General features: G+C 39.0%; 1 protein-coding gene across 1 annotated transcript in view; it reads left to right on the forward strand.

Moving 5' to 3' along the window:
- LOC106613327 (rho guanine nucleotide exchange factor TIAM1) overlaps nucleotides 1-20,473 on the forward strand; it is a 140,463-nt gene that overhangs the window by 37,793 nt on the left and 82,197 nt on the right. Inside the window, exons 5-6 of the mRNA XM_082955557.1 lie at nucleotides 2,431-2,652; nucleotides 3,058-3,295. Of these exons, the coding sequence (XP_082811683.1) occupies nucleotides 2,431-2,652; nucleotides 3,058-3,295 (460 nt within the window). The remainder of the gene's footprint in view (nucleotides 1-2,430; nucleotides 2,653-3,057; nucleotides 3,296-20,473) is intronic.

Below are 20,473 nucleotides of genomic sequence, written 5' to 3' on the forward strand. Positions count from 1 at the left end.
GAAGAGAGTTGGAGAGTTGGGGGTGAGGAGAGAGTTGGAGAGGAGAGTTTCGCCTCTCTCGAGTCCGTACGGGAGTTGCATCGATGGGACAAGACTGTAACTACCAATTCGATATCTCAAAATTGTGGAGAAAAAGGGGTGAAAAGTACTAAAAAATATATAATAATTGGATGCATTGGTGGGTATGTGACCGACCCAGGCACACATAATAAAGCCAAGAATAGAGGTAGCATTCATCTCACCATTTAAATCTTCCCGTCGCTGTTTTTAAAATGAGAAAGCGACCAAAAACCAGGTTGCTTTAGTAATGGAAGGACTTGTATGGAAATCCAAGTTGAAGACAACATTAGATGTTGTCGTCCTCATAATAACCAACTGACTAGAGCAACACCCTTCAGTTGAAGCAGCGGGGAAAACAAACAAAAGAGGCCACATTTCTCACCAAAAAAAAACTAAATACAAAACATTTAATTGCGGATAATTCTAAAAGAGCAGGATAAGTTCTTATAAATTGGCTACAATAATTACAAAGACATTTCAAACACCAAATTGAGGAAATGTCTGATTTTCAAGGTAGAACCTATTCCAGTACTTGAATTTCTGAGCTCCAACGTCAAGTTCTAAGTAGACTACTTCAAGCCCCTTACTGTACTGTTTAACATGGAAACCAAAATGTATTTGTCATGTTATTTCATTACCAGATCATATTGAGTAGCCCACTAGGCTGTAATTTGTTGGCATTAAATCCAGAATAATTCATAGGAATAGTGTTGGGTGTTGCGCAAAAGTCTATCATACACAGACTCATACACAGACACAGTGTCCAATCCGAGCAAAACAAAAACATATGGAAAATATTGCATTGATACTTTCTCTGTTAAATCTAAGGAGACCCTGCTGTAAATGAAGCAGACAACAACAGATGATCAACATCAAGTCACTAAGGATGTTAGATCCAATGTGGATCCAGACACAACAACTGTCTTGACCTGCGTAATGAAAGAAACACCTAAATACTCTGGACACCGATTTTTGTTCCAGCACTTGGTCTGTTGTTGCATAACATTCACTATCACAACAACTGTTCATCACTTGACTGTCATTCGGGAAAAATTCTTTACTTGATCAGATGATGATGATGATGATGATGATATCAAGGTGTAAATAGACAGATCGACACCAAATGCAACAAGTATTTATGCATCATTAGTGAAGAACCACGTTAATGACAGTATCGATTTTAGGTTTTAAGTGTCAATCACATGAATTATTTTTGGATTTGTGAGCTCACGAAGACTGTTTTCACCTCTTAACATAAAGAGACACTAAATGTTACACTGTATTTCTGAGAACTCTATACAAAAAAAAAAACTGTCTGACAGCTAGATTTCAGGATACTTCCAGGGTTCAAGTTCAATGTCTAATTTAAGTCATTAATGCTTAATATAAGCCATAACGACAATATACACTGCCATAAATGCAAGGACAGAAAAGTCATGTTTTATGTCACATGATTTTGGACAAATCCGTCAAGACACCAAGCATGATAAAGGGTTAAACAGTTTAAATCAACAGTTTAAATCAATTGTATTGAATATATAAAACTATTGATCCCCCCCCCTTAGATCTTAGACCTTTTAAAAAAAAAATATGATTCATTATTGTCAATGACCTTATCAACAGCTGTAACAAGTTGTCCAGTGTAGGACATCCTCAGCGGTACCCTAGTTCCTAGAAAGACCTGTCTGTAGACTAGGCTAAGGTAGGACAGGGTAGGATCAGTGACCTCAACATGTTGGATTTTTAAAGGCAGGGTTGCCACCTCTATATCCGCAGAGACCGTATGAACTCTACTCAAGGTAAAGGGCTGCTGGTGTGACAGGACTGAAGCTTGGTTCTCTGTCAGTCTGACCACATGCCTGGAGACCAATAGAATGCAACAAGTGTCCATAGACTGTGTGTGTCTGTCTCATCTCTACCTGTGTCGTGTGTGTGTGTCTGTCTCATCTCTACCTGTGTCGTGTGTGTGTGTGTGTGTGTCTGTCTCACCTATACCTGTGTCGTGTGTGTGTCTCATTTCTACCTGTGTGTGTGTGTGTGTCTCACCTCTACCTGTGTTGTGTGTGTGTGTGTGTGTCTCACCTCTACCTGTGTCGTGTGTGTGTGTGTCTCACCTCTACCTGTGTCGTGTGTGTGTGTGTGTCTCACCTCTACCTGTGTCGTGTGTGTGTGTGTGTGTGTGTCTCACCTCTACCTGTGTCGTGTGTGTGTGTGTCTCACCTCTACCTGTGTCGTGTGTGTGTGTGTGTCTCACCTCTACCTGTGTCATGTATGTGTGTGTGTGTCTCACCTCTACCTGTGTCGTGTGTGTGTGTGTCACCTCTACCTGTGTCGTGTGTGTGTGTGTCACTTCTACCTGTGTGTTTCCAGGATGTGACTGCCGGAGAGGGCAGTGAGTACGAGGACAGTGGCATTGACGGGGTGACGGCGTCGGGGGCGGAGCATCAGTCCCGGCGCTATAAAAACATTTCTATGTCCTTCTCCGTGTGCTCGGCGGCGGGGCGGAGCCTGTTCGCTGGCAGTGACAGCGGAAGCAGCAGCGGGGGAGCGCCCAGTGAGGGGGTCCAGGGGGTCTACGAGAACTTCAGACAGGTGGGTAGTGGTTCTGGTTCACACACAGACACACACACACACACACACACACACACACACACACACACACACACCCATCCATCCATGATCACAATCATCATCACTCTATGTGTGTTTCAAATCAAATTGATTTATAAAGCCCATTTTACATCGGCAGATGTCACAAAGTGATACACAAACCCAGTCTAAAACCCCCAAACAGCAAGCAATGCAGGTGTAGAAGCACGGTGGCTAGGAAAAACTTCCTAGAAAGGCAGGAACCTAAGAAGAAACCTAGAGAAGAACCAGGCTCTCAGGGGGTTTGCTGTTTTCAGTCCTTTGTCTGTCTATGTATTTTAAGCTGTAAACAAAATGCAGTTCGGGGACAATAAAGCTTTATTGATTTGAATGTAATGTTATGATCAGGAGTTGGAGATGAGCTCGTGTCAGACAGAGAGTCTGGAGGAGGCGGGGTCAGCCCTGAGTGACGAGCAGAGCACCATGAGTTCAGCCTACCAATCAGATCCCCTGCACAGCGTTGTCCAGGGAACTGTGCGGAAGGCAGGCCGGCTGGCCGTCAAGAACTTCCTGGTTCACAAGAAAAGCAAGAAGGTGGAGTCAGCCACCAGGAGGAAGTGGAAGAGCTACTGGGTCTGCCTCAAAGGTACCTACCCTATCTACTGGCTCTATACACACTACAGCTACTGCTATAAATGTCACTACTACTACTACTACTACTGCTACAAATGTTACTACTGCTACAAATGTTATTACTAGTACTACTACTGCTACAAATGATACTACTACTGCTATACATGTTACTACTACTACTACTACTACTACTACTACTACTACTACTACTACTACAAATGTTACTACTACTACTACTACTACTACAAATGTTACTACTACTACTATTACTACAAATGTTACTACTACTACTACTACTACTACTACTACTACTACTGCTACAAATGTTACTAATACTATTGTTACAAATGTTACTACTACTACTACTACTACTACACATGTTACTACTACTCTAACAAATGTTACTACTGCTACTGCTGATACTGCTACAAATGTTACTACTACTACCTTTACAAATGTTTTTTATTTATTTTATTTCACCTTTATTTAACCAGGTAGGCAAGTTGAGAACAAGTTCTCATTTACAATTGCACTTGGACAAGATAAAGCAAAGCAGTTTGACACATACAACAACACAGAGTTACACATGGAGTAAAACAAACATACAGTCAATAATACAGTAGAAAAATAGGTCTTATACAATGTGAGCAAATGAGGTGAGATAAGGGAGGTTAAGGCAAAAAAGGCCATGGTGGCAAAGTAAATACAATATAGCAAGTAAAACACTGGAATGGTAGATTTGTAGTGGAAGAAAGTGCAAAGTAGAAATAGAAATAATGGGGTGCAAAGGAGCTAAATAAATAAATAAATAAATAAATGAATACAGTAGGGGAAGAGGTAGTTGTTCGGGCTAAATTATAGATGGGCTATGTACAGGTGCAGTGATCTGTGAGCTGCTCTGACAGCTGGTGCTTAAAGCTAGTGAGGGAGATAAGTGTTTCCAGTTTCAGAGATTTTTGTAGTTCGTTCCAGTCATTGGCAGCAGAGAACTGGAAGGAGAGACGGCCAAAGGAGGAATTGGCTTTGGGGGTGACCAGAGAGATATACCTGCTGGAGCGCGTGCTACAGGTGGGTGCTGCTATGGTGACCAGTGAGCGGAGATAAGGGGGGACTTTACCTAGCAGGGTCTTGTAGATGACCTGGAGCCAGTGGGTTTGGCGACGAGTATGAAGCGAGGGCCAGCCAACGAGAGTGTACAGGTCACAGTGGTGGGTAGTATATGGGGCTTTGGTGACAAAACGGATGGCACTGTGATAGACTGCATCCAGTTTATTGAGTAGGGTATTGGAGGCTATTTTGTAAATGACATCGCCGAAGTCGAGGATCGGTAGGATGGTCAGTCTTACGAGGGTATGTTTGGCAGCATGAGTGAAGGATGCTTTGTTGTGAAATAGGAATCCAATTCTAGATTTAACTTTGGATTGGAGATGTTTGATGTGAGTCTGGAAGGAGAGTTTACAGTCTAACCAGACACCTAGGTATTTGTAGTTGTCCACATATTCTAAGTCAGAACCGTCCAGAGTAGTGATGCTGGACGGGCGGGCAGGTGCAGGCAGCGATCGGTTGAAGAGCATGCATTTAGTTTTACTTGTATTTAAGAGCAGTTGGAGGCCACGGAAGGAGAGTTGTATGGCATTGAAGCTCGTCTGGAGGGTTGTTAACAGTGTCCAAAGAAGGGCCAGAAATATACAGAATGGTGTCGTCTGCGTGGAGGTGGATCAGAGACTCACCAGCAGCAAGAGCAACATCATTGATGTATACAGAGAAAAGAGTTGGCCCAAGAATTGAACCCTGTGGCACCCCCATAGAGACTACCAGAGGCCCGGACAACAGGCCATCCGATTTGACACATTGAACTCTATCAGAGAAGTAGTTGGTGAACCAGGCGAGGCAATCATTTGAGATACCAAGGCTATTGAGTCTGCCGATGAGGATGTGGTGATTGACAGAGTCGAAAGCCTTGGCCAGGTCAATAAATACGGCAGCACAGTATTGTTTCTTATCGATGTCACGATTCCCACCGACGGTGGCGCCCCCTCCTGCTCGGGTGGCGCTCGGCGGTCGTCGTCACCGGCCTATTAGCTGCCACCGATTCCCTTTGCTTTTCCCTTTTTTTATTTTTCACACCTGTGGTAAATTAGCCATTAGAAGGGCTATTTAGGTTAGCTGGCCCGCTCCTTTTCGTGCGGGATTAATTGTTGTTTCAGACTGTCTTGTTCATGTTCGGCTTGGCATTGTCATACTTTATTTATTCCCCTGTGTTTGGGAACTTTGATTTTCTTTCTCAAAGTGTTATTAAAAGAACAACACTCCCTGTGCTCGTTGCTTCCTGCGCCTCATTCCTAATCACGACTACCAACGCCGTTACAATCGATGGCGGTTACGACCTTGAGCGTGGCTGAGGTGCACCCATGACCAGCTCTGAAACCAGATTGCATAGCGGAGAAGGTGCGGTGGGATTCGAAATGGTCGGTAATCTGTTTGTTGACTTGGCTTTCGAAGACCTTAGAAAGGCAGGGTGGGATAGATATAGGTCTGTAGCAGTTTGGGTCAAGAGTGTCCCCTCCTTTGAAGAGGGGGATGACAGCAGGGGGATGACAGCAGCTGCTTTCCAATCTTTGGGAATCTCAGACGACACGAAAGAGAGGTTGAACAGGCTAGTAATAGGGGTTGCAACAATTTCGGCAGATAATTTTAGAAAGAAAGGGTCCAGATTGTCTAGCCCGGCTGATTTGTAGGGGTCCAGATTTTGCCGCTCTTTCAGAACATCAGCTGACTGGATTTGGGAGAAGTAGAAATGGGGAAGGCTTGGGCGAGTAGCTGTGGGGGGTGCAGTGCTGTTGACCGCGGTAGGGGTAGCCAGGTGGAAAGCATGGCTAGCCGTAGAAAAATGCTTATTGAAATTCTCAATTATAGTGGATTTATCGGTGGTGACAGAGTTTCCTATCCTCAGTGCAGTGGGCAGCTGGGAGGAGGTGTTCTTATTCTCCATGGACTTTACAGTGTCCCAGAACTTTCTTGAGTTTGTGTTGCAGGAAGCAAATTTTCTGCTTGAAAAAGCTAGCCTTGGCTTTTCTATCTGCCTGTGTATATTGGTTTCTAACTTCCCTGAAAAGTTGCTTATCAAGGGGGCTGTTGAATGCTAATGCAGAACGCCACAGGATGTTTTTGTGTTGGTTAAGGGCAGTCAGGTCTGGAGAGAACCAAGGACTATATCTGTTCCTGGTTCTACATTTCTTGAATGGGGCATGCTTATTTAAGATGGTGAGGAAGGCATTTAAAAAAATAACCAGGCATCCTCTACTGACGGGATGAGGTCAATATCCTTCCAGGATACCTGGGCCCGGTCGATTAGAAAGGCTTGCTCGCTGAAATGTTTCAGGGAGCGTTTGACAGTGATGAGTGGAGGTCGTTTAACCGCAGACCCATTACGGATGCAGGCAATGAGGCAGTGATCGCTGAGATCTTGGTTGAAAACAGCAGAGGTGTATTTAGAGGGCAAGTTGGTTAGGATGATATCTATGAGGGTGCCCATGTTTACGGCTTTGGGGTGGTACCTGGTAGGTTCATTGATAATTTGTGTGAGATTGAGGGCATCAAGCTTAGATTGTAGGATGGCTGGGGTGTTAAGCATGTCCCAGTTTAGGTCACCTAGCAGCACGAGCTCTGAAGATAGATGGGGGGCAATCAGTTCACATATGGTGTCCAGAGCACAGCTGGGGGCAGAGGGTGGTTTATAGCAGGCGGCAACGGTGAGAGACTTGTTTTTAGAGAGATGGATTTTTAAAAGTAGAAGTTCAAATTGTTTGGGTACAGACCTGGATAGTAGGACAGAACTCTGCAGGCTATCTCTGCAGTAGATTGCATCACCGCCCCCTTTGGCTGTTCTATCTTGTCTGAAAATGTTGTAGTTAGGGATGAAGTTTTCAGAGTTTTTGGTGGACTTCCTAAGCCAGGATTCAGACATGGCTAGGACATCCGGGTTGGCAGAGTGTGCTAAAGCAGTGAATAAAACAAACTTAGGGAGGAGGCTTCTAATGTTAACGTGCATGAAACCAAGGCTATTACGGTTACAGAAGTCATCAAAAGAGAGCGCCTGGGGAATAGGAGTGGAGCTAGGCACTGCAGGGCCTGGATTCACCTCTACTTCACCAGAGGAACAGAGGAGGAGGAGGGTAAGGGTACGGCTAAAAGCTATGCGAATTGGTCGTCTATGACGTCCGGAATAGAGAGTAAAAGGAGCAGGTTTCTGGGGGCGATAAAATAGCTTCATGGTATAATGTACAGACAAAGGCATGGTAGGATGTGAATACAGTGGAGGTAAACCTAGGCATTGAGTGATGAGTGATGTTACTGCTACAAATGTTACTACTACTACTGCTACAAATGTTACTACTACTACTGCTACTAGTAACTACTGCTACAAATGTTACTACTACTGCTACAAATGTTACTACTAATACTTCTACTGCTACAAATGTTACTACTACTACTACTACAAATGTTACTACTACTACTACTACTACAAATGTTACTACTACTACTACTACTGCTACACATGTTACTACTGCTACACATGTTACTACTACTACTGCTACAAATGTTACTACTGTTACAAATGTTACTACTACCACTGTTACAAATGCTACTACTACAACTGCTACTGCTACAAACGTTACTACTACTACTACTACTACTACTACAAATGTTACTACTACTACATATGTTACTACTACTACTACTACTACTACTACATATGTTACTACTACTACTGATACTACTGCTACAAATGTTATTAATACTACTGCTTCAAATTTTACTACTACTACTACTGCTACAAATGTTACTACTACTGCTGCTACAAATGTTACTACTACTGCTACAAATGTTACTACTGCTACAAATGTTACTACTACTACTGCTACAACTGTTACTACTACTACTACTACTACTACTACTACTACTACTACTACTACATATGTTACTACTACTACTGATACTACTGCTACAACTGTTACTACTACTACTACTACTACTACTACAAATGTTACTACTACTACTACTACTACTCCTACAAATGTTACTACTACTACTGCTACAACTGTTACTACTACTACTACTACTACTACTACCTTGACAAGTGTTACTACTACTACTGCTAAAAATGTTACTAATCAAATTTCAAATCAAATCAAATGTATTTATATAGCCCTTCTTACATCAGCTGATATCTCAAAGTGCTGTACAGAAACCCAGCCTAAAACCCCAAACAGCAAGCAATGCAGGTGTAGAAGCACGGTGGCTAGGAAAAACTCCCTAGAAAGGCCAAAACCTAGGAAGAAACCTAGAGAGGAACCAGGCTATGAGGGGTGGCCAGTCCTCTTCTGGCTGTGCCGGGTGGAGATTATAACAGAACATGGCCAAGATGTTCAAATGTTCATAAATGACCAGCATGGTCAAATATTAATAATCATAGTAGTTGTCGAGGGTGCAACAAGTCAGCACTTGTTGCACCCTCGTACTACTACTACTACTACTACTACTGCTACAAATGTTACTACTACTACTACTACAACTACTACTACTGCTACTGCTACAAATGTTACTACTGCTACTGATGTTACTACTACTACTTATGCTACTGCTACAAATGTTACTACTACTACTTCTACTACTACTGTTACAACTACTTCTACTGCTACTGTTACTACTACTACTACTACTAATGTTACTACTACTAGTACTACTACAAATGTTACTACTACAACTGCTACAACTGTTACTACTACTACTACTACTACTACTACTACTACAAATGTTACTACTACTACTACTGCTACAAATGTTACTGCTACAAATGTTACTGCTACAAATGTTATTACTACTACTAGTACTACTACTGCTACAAATGTTACTACTACTGCTACAAATGTTACTACTACTACTGCTACAAATGTTAATACTACTATTGCTACTGCTACACATGTTACTACTACTACTGCTACACATGTTACTACTACTACTGCTACACATGTTACTACTACTACTGCTACACATGTTACTACTACTACTACTGCTACTGCTACACATGCTACTACTACTACTACTACAGATGTTACTACTACTACTACTGCTACAAATGTTACTACTACTACTACTTCTACAGATGTTACTACTACTGCTACTACTACTGCTACAAATGTTGCTACTGCTACACATGTTACTACTACTACTACTTCTACAGATGTTACTACTACTACTACTTCTACAGATGTTACTACTACTGCTACTACTACTGCTACACATGTTACTACTACTACTACTGCTACTGCTACACATGCTACTACTACTACTGCTACAAATGTTACTACTACTACTGCTACAAATGTTACTACTACTACTGCTACACATGTTACTACTACTACTACTGCTACTGCTACACATGCTACTACTACTACTGCTACAAATGTTACTACTACTACTGCTACAAATGTTACTACTACTACTGCTACTAGTAACTACTGCTACAAATGTTACTACTACTGCTACAAATGTTACTACTAATACTTCTACTGCTACAAATGTTACTACTACTACTACTACAAATGTTACTACTACTACTACTACTACTACAAATGTTACTACTACTACTACTACTACTGCTACACATGTTACTACTGCTACACATGTTACTACTACTACTACTACATATGTTACTACTACTACTACTACTACTACTACATATGTTACTACTACTACTGATACTACTGCTACAAATGTTATTAATACTACTGCTTCAAATTTTACTACTACTACTACTGCTACAAATGTTACTACTACTGCTGCTACAAATGTTACTACTACTGCTACAAATGTTACTACTGCTACAAATGTTACTACTACTACTGCTACAACTGTTACTACTACTACTACTACTACTACTACTACTACTACTACATATGTTACTACTACTACTGATACTACTGCTACAACTGTTACTACTACTACTACTACTACTACTACTACTACTACTACTACTACTACTACAAATGTTACTACTACTACTACTACTACTCCTACAAATGTTACTACTACTACTGCTACAACTGTTACTACTACTACTACTACTACTACTACTACTACTACTACTACTACTACTACTACCTTGACAAATGTTACTACTACTGCTACAAATGTTACTACTGCTACAAATGTTACTACTACTACTGCTACAACTGTTACTACTACTACTACTACTACTACTACTACTACTACTACATATGTTACTACTACTACTGATACTACTGCTACAACTGTTACTACTACTACTACTACTACTACTACTACTACTACTACAAATGTTACTACTACTACTACTACTACTCCTACAAATGTTACTACTACTACTGCTACAACTGTTACTACTACTACTACTACTACTACTACTACTACTACTACTACTACTACTACCTTGACAAGTGTTACTACTACTACTGCTAAAAATGTTACTAATCAAATTTCAAATCAAATCAAATGTATTTATATAGCCCTTCTTACATCAGCTGATATCTCAAAGTGCTGTACAGAAACCCAGCCTAAAACCCCAAACAGCAAGCAATGCAGGTGTAGAAGCACGGTGGCTGGGAAAAACTCCCTAGAAAGGCCAAAACCTAGGAAGAAACCTAGAGAGGAACCAGGCTATGAGGGGTGGCCAGTCCTCTTCTGGCTGTGCCGGGTGGAGATTATAACAGAACATGGCCAAGATGTTCAAATGTTCATAAATGACCAGCATGGTCAAATATTAATAATCATAGTAGTTGTCGAGGGTGCAACAAGTCAGCACTTGTTGCACCCTCGTACTACTACTACTACTACTACTACTACTACTGCTACAAATGTTACTACTACTACTACTACAACTACTACTACTGCTACTGCTACAAATGTTACTACTGCTACTGATGTTACTACTACTACTTATGCTACTGCTACAAATGTTACTACTACTACTTCTACTACTACTGTTACAACTACTTCTACTGCTACTGTTACTACTACTACTACTACTAATGTTACTACTACTAGTACTACTACAAATGTTACTACTACAACTGCTACAACTGTTACTACTACTACTACTACTACTACTACAAATGTTACTACTACTACTACTGCTACAAATGTTACTGCTACATATGTTACTGCTACAAATGTTATTACTACTACTAGTACTACTACTGCTACAAATGTTACTACTACTGCTACAAATGTTACTACTACTACTGCTACAAATGTTAATACTACTATTGCTACTGCTACACATGTTACTACTACTACTGCTACACATGTTACTACTACTACTGCTACACATGTTACTACTACTACTGCTACACATGTTACTACTACTACTACTGCTACTGCTACACATGCTACTACTACTACTACTACAGATGTTACTACTACTGCTACAAATGTTACTACTACTACTGCTACAAATGTTAATACTACTATTGCTACTGCTACACATGTTACTACTACTACTGCTACACATGTTACTACTACTACTGCTACACATGTTACTACTACTACTGCTACACATGTTACTACTACTACTACTGCTACTGCTACACATGCTACTACTACTACTACTACAGATGTTACTACTACTGCTACAAATGTTACTACTACTACTACTTCTACAGATGTTACTACTACTGCTACTACTACTGCTACAAATGTTGCTACTGCTACACATGTTACTACTACTACTACTTCTACAGATGTTACTACTACTACTACTTCTACAGATGTTACTACTACTGCTACTACTACTGCTACACATGTTACTACTACTACTACTGCTACTGCTACACATGCTACTACTACTACTGCTACAAATGTTACTACTACTACTGCTACAAATGTTACTACTACTACTGCTACACATGTTACTACTACTACTACTGCTACTGCTACACATGCTACTACTACTACTGCTACAAATGTTACTACTACTACTGCTACAAATGTTACTACTACTACTGCTACTAGTAACTACTGCTACAAATGTTACTACTACTGCTACAAATGTTACTACTAATACTTCTACTGCTACAAATGTTACTACTACTACTACTACAAATGTTACTACTACTACTACTACTACAAATGTTACTACTACTACTACTACTGCTACACATGTTACTACTGCTACACATGTTACTACTACTACTACTACATATGTTACTACTACTACTACTACTACTACTACATATGTTACTACTACTACTGATACTACTGCTACAAATGTTATTAATACTACTGCTTCAAATTTTACTACTACTACTACTGCTACAAATGTTACTACTACTGCTGCTACAAATGTTACTACTACTGCTACAAATGTTACTACTGCTACAAATGTTACTACTACTACTGCTACAACTGTTACTACTACTACTACTACTACTACTACTACTACTACTACATATGTTACTACTACTACTGATACTACTGCTACAACTGTTACTACTACTACTACTACTACTACTACTACTACTACTACTACTACTACTACTACAAATGTTACTACTACTACTACTACTACTCCTACAAATGTTACTACTACTACTGCTACAACTGTTACTACTACTACTACTACTACTACTACTACTACTACTACTACTACTACCTTGACAAGTGTTACTACTACTACTGCTAAAAATGTTACTAATCAAATTTCAAATCAAATCAAATGTATTTATATAGCCCTTCTTACATCAGCTGATATCTCAAAGTGCTGTACAGAAACCCAGCCTAAAACCCCAAACAGCAAGCAATGCAGGTGTAGAAGCACGGTGGCTGGGAAAAACTCCCTAGAAAGGCCAAAACCTAGGAAGAAACCTAGAGAGGAACCAGGCTATGAGGGGTGGCCAGTCCTCTTCTGGCTGTGCCGGGTGGAGATTATAACAGAACATGGCCAAGATGTTCAAATGTTCATAAATGACCAGCATGGTCAAATATTAATAATCATAGTAGTTGTCGAGGGTGCAACAAGTCAGCACTTGTTGCACCCTCGTACTACTACTACTACTAGTACTACTACTACTGCTACAAATGTTACTACTACTACTACTACAACTACTACTACTGCTACTGCTACAAATGTTACTACTGCTACTGATGTTACTACTACTACTTATGCTACTGCTACAAATGTTACTACTACTACTTCTACTACTACTGTTACAACTACTTCTACTGCTACTGTTACTACTACTACTACTACTAATGTTACTACTACTAGTACTACTACAAATGTTACTACTACAACTGCTACAACTGTTACTACTACTACTACTACTACTACTACAAATGTTACTACTACTACTACTGCTACAAATGTTACTGCTACAAATGTTATTACTACTACTAGTACTACTACTGCTACAAATGTTACTACTACTGCTACAAATGTTACTACTACTACTGCTACAAATGTTAATACTACTATTGCTACTGCTACACATGTTACTACTACTACTGCTACACATGTTACTACTACTACTGCTACACATGTTACTACTACTACTGCTACACATGTTACTACTACTACTACTGCTACTGCTACACATGCTACTACTACTACTACTACAGATGTTACTACTACTGCTACAAATGTTACTACTACTACTACTTCTACAGATGTTACTACTACTGCTACTACTACTGCTACAAATGTTGCTACTGCTACACATGTTACTACTACTACTACTTCTACAGATGTTACTACTACTACTACTTCTACAGATGTTACTACTACTGCTACTACTACTGCTACAAATGTTACTACTGCTACTGCTACACATGTTACTACTACTACTACTTCTACAGATGTTACTACTACTGCTACTACTGCTGCTACAAATGTTACTACTGCTACCAATGTTACTATTACTACTGCTACTACTACTGTTAAATGTTACTTCTACTACTACTGCTACTACTGCTACAAATGTTGCTACTACTACCACTACTACTGCTACAAATGTTGCTACTACTACCACTAATGCTAGAAATGTTACTGCTGCTATTACTACTGCTACAAATGTTACTACTACTGCTACAAATATTACTACTACTGCTGCTACTACTACTACTACTACTACTACTACTACTACTACTACTACAAATGTTACTACTGCTACTGCTACATATGTTACTACTACTACTACTACTTCTGCTACTGCTACAAATGTTACTACTTCTACTGTTACTAATACTACTACTACTACTACTACTACTGCTACAAATGTAACTACCACTACTACTGCTACAAATGTTACTACTACTGCTGCACATGTTACTACTACTATTGCTACAAATGTTACTACTGCTACAAATGTTACTATTACTACTACTGCTACACATGTTACTACTGCTGCTACTACTACCGCTACAAATGTTACTACTACTACTACAAATGTTACTAGTACTACTACTACTGCTACAAATGTTACTACTGCTGCTACTACTACCGCTACAAATGTTACTACTACTACTACAAATGTTACTAGTACTACTACTACTGCTACAAATGTTACTACTACTACTACTACTACTACTACTACTACTACTACTACTACTACTACAACTGTTACTACTACTACTGCTACAAATGTTACTACTACTAGTACTACTACAAATGTTACTACTACTAGTACTACTACAAATGTTACTACTACAACTGCTACAACTGTTACTAATACTACTACTACTACTAATGTTACTACGACTACTACTACTACTGATACAAATGTTACTGCTACAAATGTTATTACTACTACTAGTACTACTACTGGTACAAATGTTACTACTACTGCTACAAATGTTACTACTGCTACTACTACTACTGCTACAAATGTTAATACTACTATTGCTACTGCTACAAATGTTACTACTACTGCTACACATGTTACTACTACTACTACTACTGCTACTGCTACACATGCTACTACAACTACTACTTCTACAGATGTTACTTCTACTGCTACTACTACTGCTACACATGTTACTACTACTACTACAGATGTTACTACTACTACTACTGCTACAAATGTTACTGCTACAAATGTTATTACTACTACTAGTACTACTACTGCTACAAATGTTACTACTACTGCTACAAATGTTACTACTACTACTGCTACAAATGTTAATACTACTATTGCTACTGCTACACATGTTACTACTACTACTGCTACACATGTTACTACTACTACTGCTACACATGTTACTACTACTACTGCTACACATGTTACTACTACTACTACTGCTACTGCTACACATGCTACTACTACTACTACTACAGATGTTACTACTACTGCTACAAATGTTACTACTACTACTACTTCTACAGATGTTACTACTACTGCTACTACTACTGCTACAAATGTTGCTACTGCTACACATGTTACTACTACTACTACTTCTACAGATGTTACTACTACTACTACTTCTACAGATGTTACTACTACTGCTACTACTACTGCTACAAATGTTACTACTGCTACTGCTACACATGTTACTACTACTACTACTTCTACAGATGTTACTACTACTGCTACTACTACTGCTACAAATGTTACTACTGCTACCAATGTTACTATTGCTACTGCTACTACTACTGTTAAATGTTACTTCTACTACTACTGCTACTACTGCTACAAATGTTGCTACTACTACCACTACTACTGCTACAAATGTTGCTACTACTACCACTAATGCTAGAAATGTTACTGCTGCTATTACTACTGCTACAAATGTTACTACTACTGCTACAAATATTACTACTACTGCTGCTACTACTACTACTACTACTACTACTACTACTACTACTACTACTACTACTACTGCTACTACAAATGTTACTACTGCTACTGCTACATATGTTACTACTACTACTACTACTTCTGCTACTGCTACAAATGTTACTACTTCTACTGTTACTAATACTACTACTACTACTACTACTACTGCTACAAATGTAACTACCACTACTACTGCTACAAATGTTACTACTACTACTACTACTGCTGCACATGTTACTACTACTATTGCTACAAATGTTACTACTGCTACAAATGTTACTATTACTACTACTGCTACACATGTTACTACTGCTGCTAGTACTACCGCTACAAATGTTACTACTACTACTACAAATGTTACTAGTACTACTACTACTGCTACAAATGTTACTACTGCTGCTACTACTACCGCTACAAATGTTACTACTACTACTACAAATGTTACTAGTACTACTACTACTGCTACAAATGTTACTACTACTACTACTACTACTACTACTACTACTACTACAACTGTTACTACTACTACTGCTACAAATGTTACTACTACTAGTACTACTACAAATGTTACTACTACTAGTACTACTACAAATGTTACTACTACAACTGCTACAACTGTTACTAATACTACTACTACTACTAATGTTACTACGACTACTACTACTACTGATACAAATGTTACTGCTACAAATGTTATTACTACTACTAGTACTACTACTGGTACAAATGTTACTACTACTGCTACAAATGTTACTACTGCTACTACTACTACTGCTACAAATGTTAATACTACTATTGCTACTGCTACAAATGTTACTACTACTGCTACACATGTTACTACTACTACTACTACTACTGCTACTGCTACACATGCTACTACAACTACTACTTCTACAGATGTTACTTCTACTGCTACTACTACTGCTACACATGTTACTACTACTACTACAGATGTTACTACTACTACTACTGCTACAAATGTTACTACTACTACTACTACTTCTACAGATGTTACTACTACTGCTACTACTACTGCTACAAATGTTACTACTGCTACTGCTACACATGTTACTACTACTACTACTTCTACAGATGTTACTACTACTGCTACTACTACTGCTACAAATGTTGCTACTGCTACCAATATTACTATTGCTACTGCTACTACTACTGTTAAATGTTACTTCTACTACTGCTACTACTATTACTACTACTGCTTCAAATGTTGCTACTACTCCCACTACTACTGCTACAAATGTTGCTACTACTACCACTACTGCTGCTACAAATGTTGCTACTACTACCACCACTACTGCTAGAAATGTTACTACTGCTACAAATATTACTACTACTACTACTACTACTACTACTACAAATGTTACTACTGCTACATCTGTTACTACTACTTCTGCTACTGCTACAAATGTTACTACTTCTACTGTTACTATTACTACTACTACTACTACTGCTGCTACAAATGTAACTACCACTACTACTACTGCTACTGCTACAAATGTTACTGCTACTACTACTACTGCTACACATGTTACTACTACTAATACTACTACTGCTACTGCAGCAAATGTTACTACTACTACTACTGCAACTACTACTGCTACAAATGTTACTACTACTGTTACAAATGTTACTACTGCTACTGCTGCTACTACTACTGCTACAAATGTTACTACTACTACTAGTACTACTACTGCTACAAATGTTACTACTACTGCTACAAATGTTACTACAGCTACTACTACTAATGCTACAAATGTTAATACTACTACTGCTACTGCTACAAATGTTACTACTACTGCTACAAATGTTACTACTACTGCTACACATGTTACTACTACTACTGCTACAAATGTTACTACTACTAATACTACTGCTACACATGTTACTACTACGACTACTTCTACAGATGTTACTACTACTGCTACTACTACTGCTACACATGTTACTACTACTACTACTACTAGTTCTACAGATGTTACTACTACTGCTACTACTACTGCTACAAATGTTACAAGTACTACTACTTCTACAGATGTTACTACTACTGCTACTACTACTGCTACAAATGTTACTACTACTACTACAAATGTTACTACTGCTACTGCTACACATGTTACTACTACTACTACTTCTACAGATGTTACTACTACTACTACTGCTACAAATGCTACTGCTACAAATGTTACTACTGCTACCAATGTTACTATTGCTACCAATGTTACTATTGCTACTGCTACTACTACTGTTAAATGTTATTTCTACTACTGCTACTACTACTACTACTGCTACAAATGTTGCTACTACTACCACTACTACTGCTACAAATGTTGCTACTACTACCACTACTGCTAGAAATGTTACTGCTGCTACTACTACTGCTACAAATGTTACTACTACTGCTACAAATATTACTACTACTGCTGCTACTACTACTACTACTACTGCTACTACAAATGTTACTACTGCTACTGCTTCATATGTTACTACTACTACTACTACTACTTCTGCTACTGCTACAAATGTTACTACTTCTACTACTACTGTTACTACTACTACTACTACTACCACTACTACTGCTGCTACAAATGTAACTACCACTACTACTGCTGCTACAAATGTAACTACCACTACTACTACTGCTACTGCTACAAATGTTACTACTACTACTGCTACACATGTTACTACTACTAATACTACTACCGCTACTGCTGCAAATGTTACTACTACTACTGCTACTACTACTGCTACAAATGTTACTACTACTGCTACAAATGTTACTACTACTGCTACAAATGTTACTACTGCTACTGCTGCTACTACTACTGCTACAAATGTTACTACTACTACTACTGCTACTGCTACTGCTACAAATGTTGCTGCTACTACTACCACTGCTACAAATATTGCTACTACTACTACTGTTACAAATGTTGCTGCTGCTACTACTACTACTACTGCTACAAATGTTACTACTACTGCTACAAATGTTGCTACTACTACTGCAACAAATGTTGCTGCACATGTTGCTACTACTGCTACTGCTACAAATGTTACTGCTACTACTACTGCTACTGCTACAAATGTTACTACTACTACTGCTACTACTACTTCAATTGTTACTACCACTACTGCTACTGCTACAAATGTTACTACTGCTGGCACTGAAGTGTTTTTATTGATAGTGTGGTGGGACCATTTGTAAAGACCTGTCTCTCTGCTGGACAGCCAGTCTAGATATGTCTGATTGTCATGTCTTGACCCTATTAAGATGTCATTTTCTATAGTAGAGTAGGTCAGGGCGTGACAGGGGGTGTTTTTGGGTTGTTCTATGTTTTCTATTTCTAAGTTTAAGTTCTAGTTTTTCTATTTCCATGTTGGGATTGTTTGGGTTGATCTCTAATTGGAGGCAGCTGATCCTCGTTGCCTCTGATTAGAGATCATATTTAAGTAGGGGTTTTTCTTCCTGGGTTTTGTGGGTAGTTGTTTTCTGTTTAGTGTCTGTCACCTGATGGAACTGTTGTCGGCCGTTTTGTTGTTTTTGATAAAAAAGTATATTAAAGTATATTAAAGTAAATATGAGCACTCTACACGCTGCGCCTTGGTCCCCTTTATACGACCCCCCCCCCCGTTACAACTGCTACTGCTACAAATGTTACTACTGCTACTGCTACTACTACTGCTGCTACAAATGTTACTACTGCTACTGCTACAAATGTTACTACTGCTACAAATGTTACTACTGCTACTGCTACAAATGTTACTACTGCTACTACTACTACTACTACTACTGCTACAAATGTTACTACTGCTACTGCTACAAATGTTACTACTGCTACAAATGTTACTACTGCTACTGCTACAAATGTTACTACTGCTACTACTACTACTACTGCTACAAATGTTACTACTGCTACTACTACTACTACTGCTACAAATGTTACTACTGCTACTGCTACAAATGTTACTACTGCTACTGCTACTGCTACAAATGTTACTACTGCTACTACTACTACTACTGCTACAAATGTTACTACTACTGCTACAAATGTTACTACTGCTACTGCTACAAATGTTACTACTGCTACTGCTACAAATGTTACTACTGCTACTGCTACTGCTACAAATGTTACTACTGCTACTGCTACTACTACTACTACTACAGATGTTACTACTACTACTACTGCTACAAATGTTACTACTACTACTACTACTCCTACAGATGTTACTACTACTGCTACTACTACTGCTACAAATGTTACTACTGCTACTGCTACACATGTTACTACTACTACTACTTCTACAGA

The sequence above is a fragment of the Salmo salar genome, chromosome 09, assembly GCF_965601325.2.
Source record: "Salmo salar chromosome 09, fSalSal1, whole genome shotgun sequence".
Lineage (NCBI taxonomy): Eukaryota > Metazoa > Chordata > Actinopteri > Salmoniformes > Salmonidae > Salmo > Salmo salar.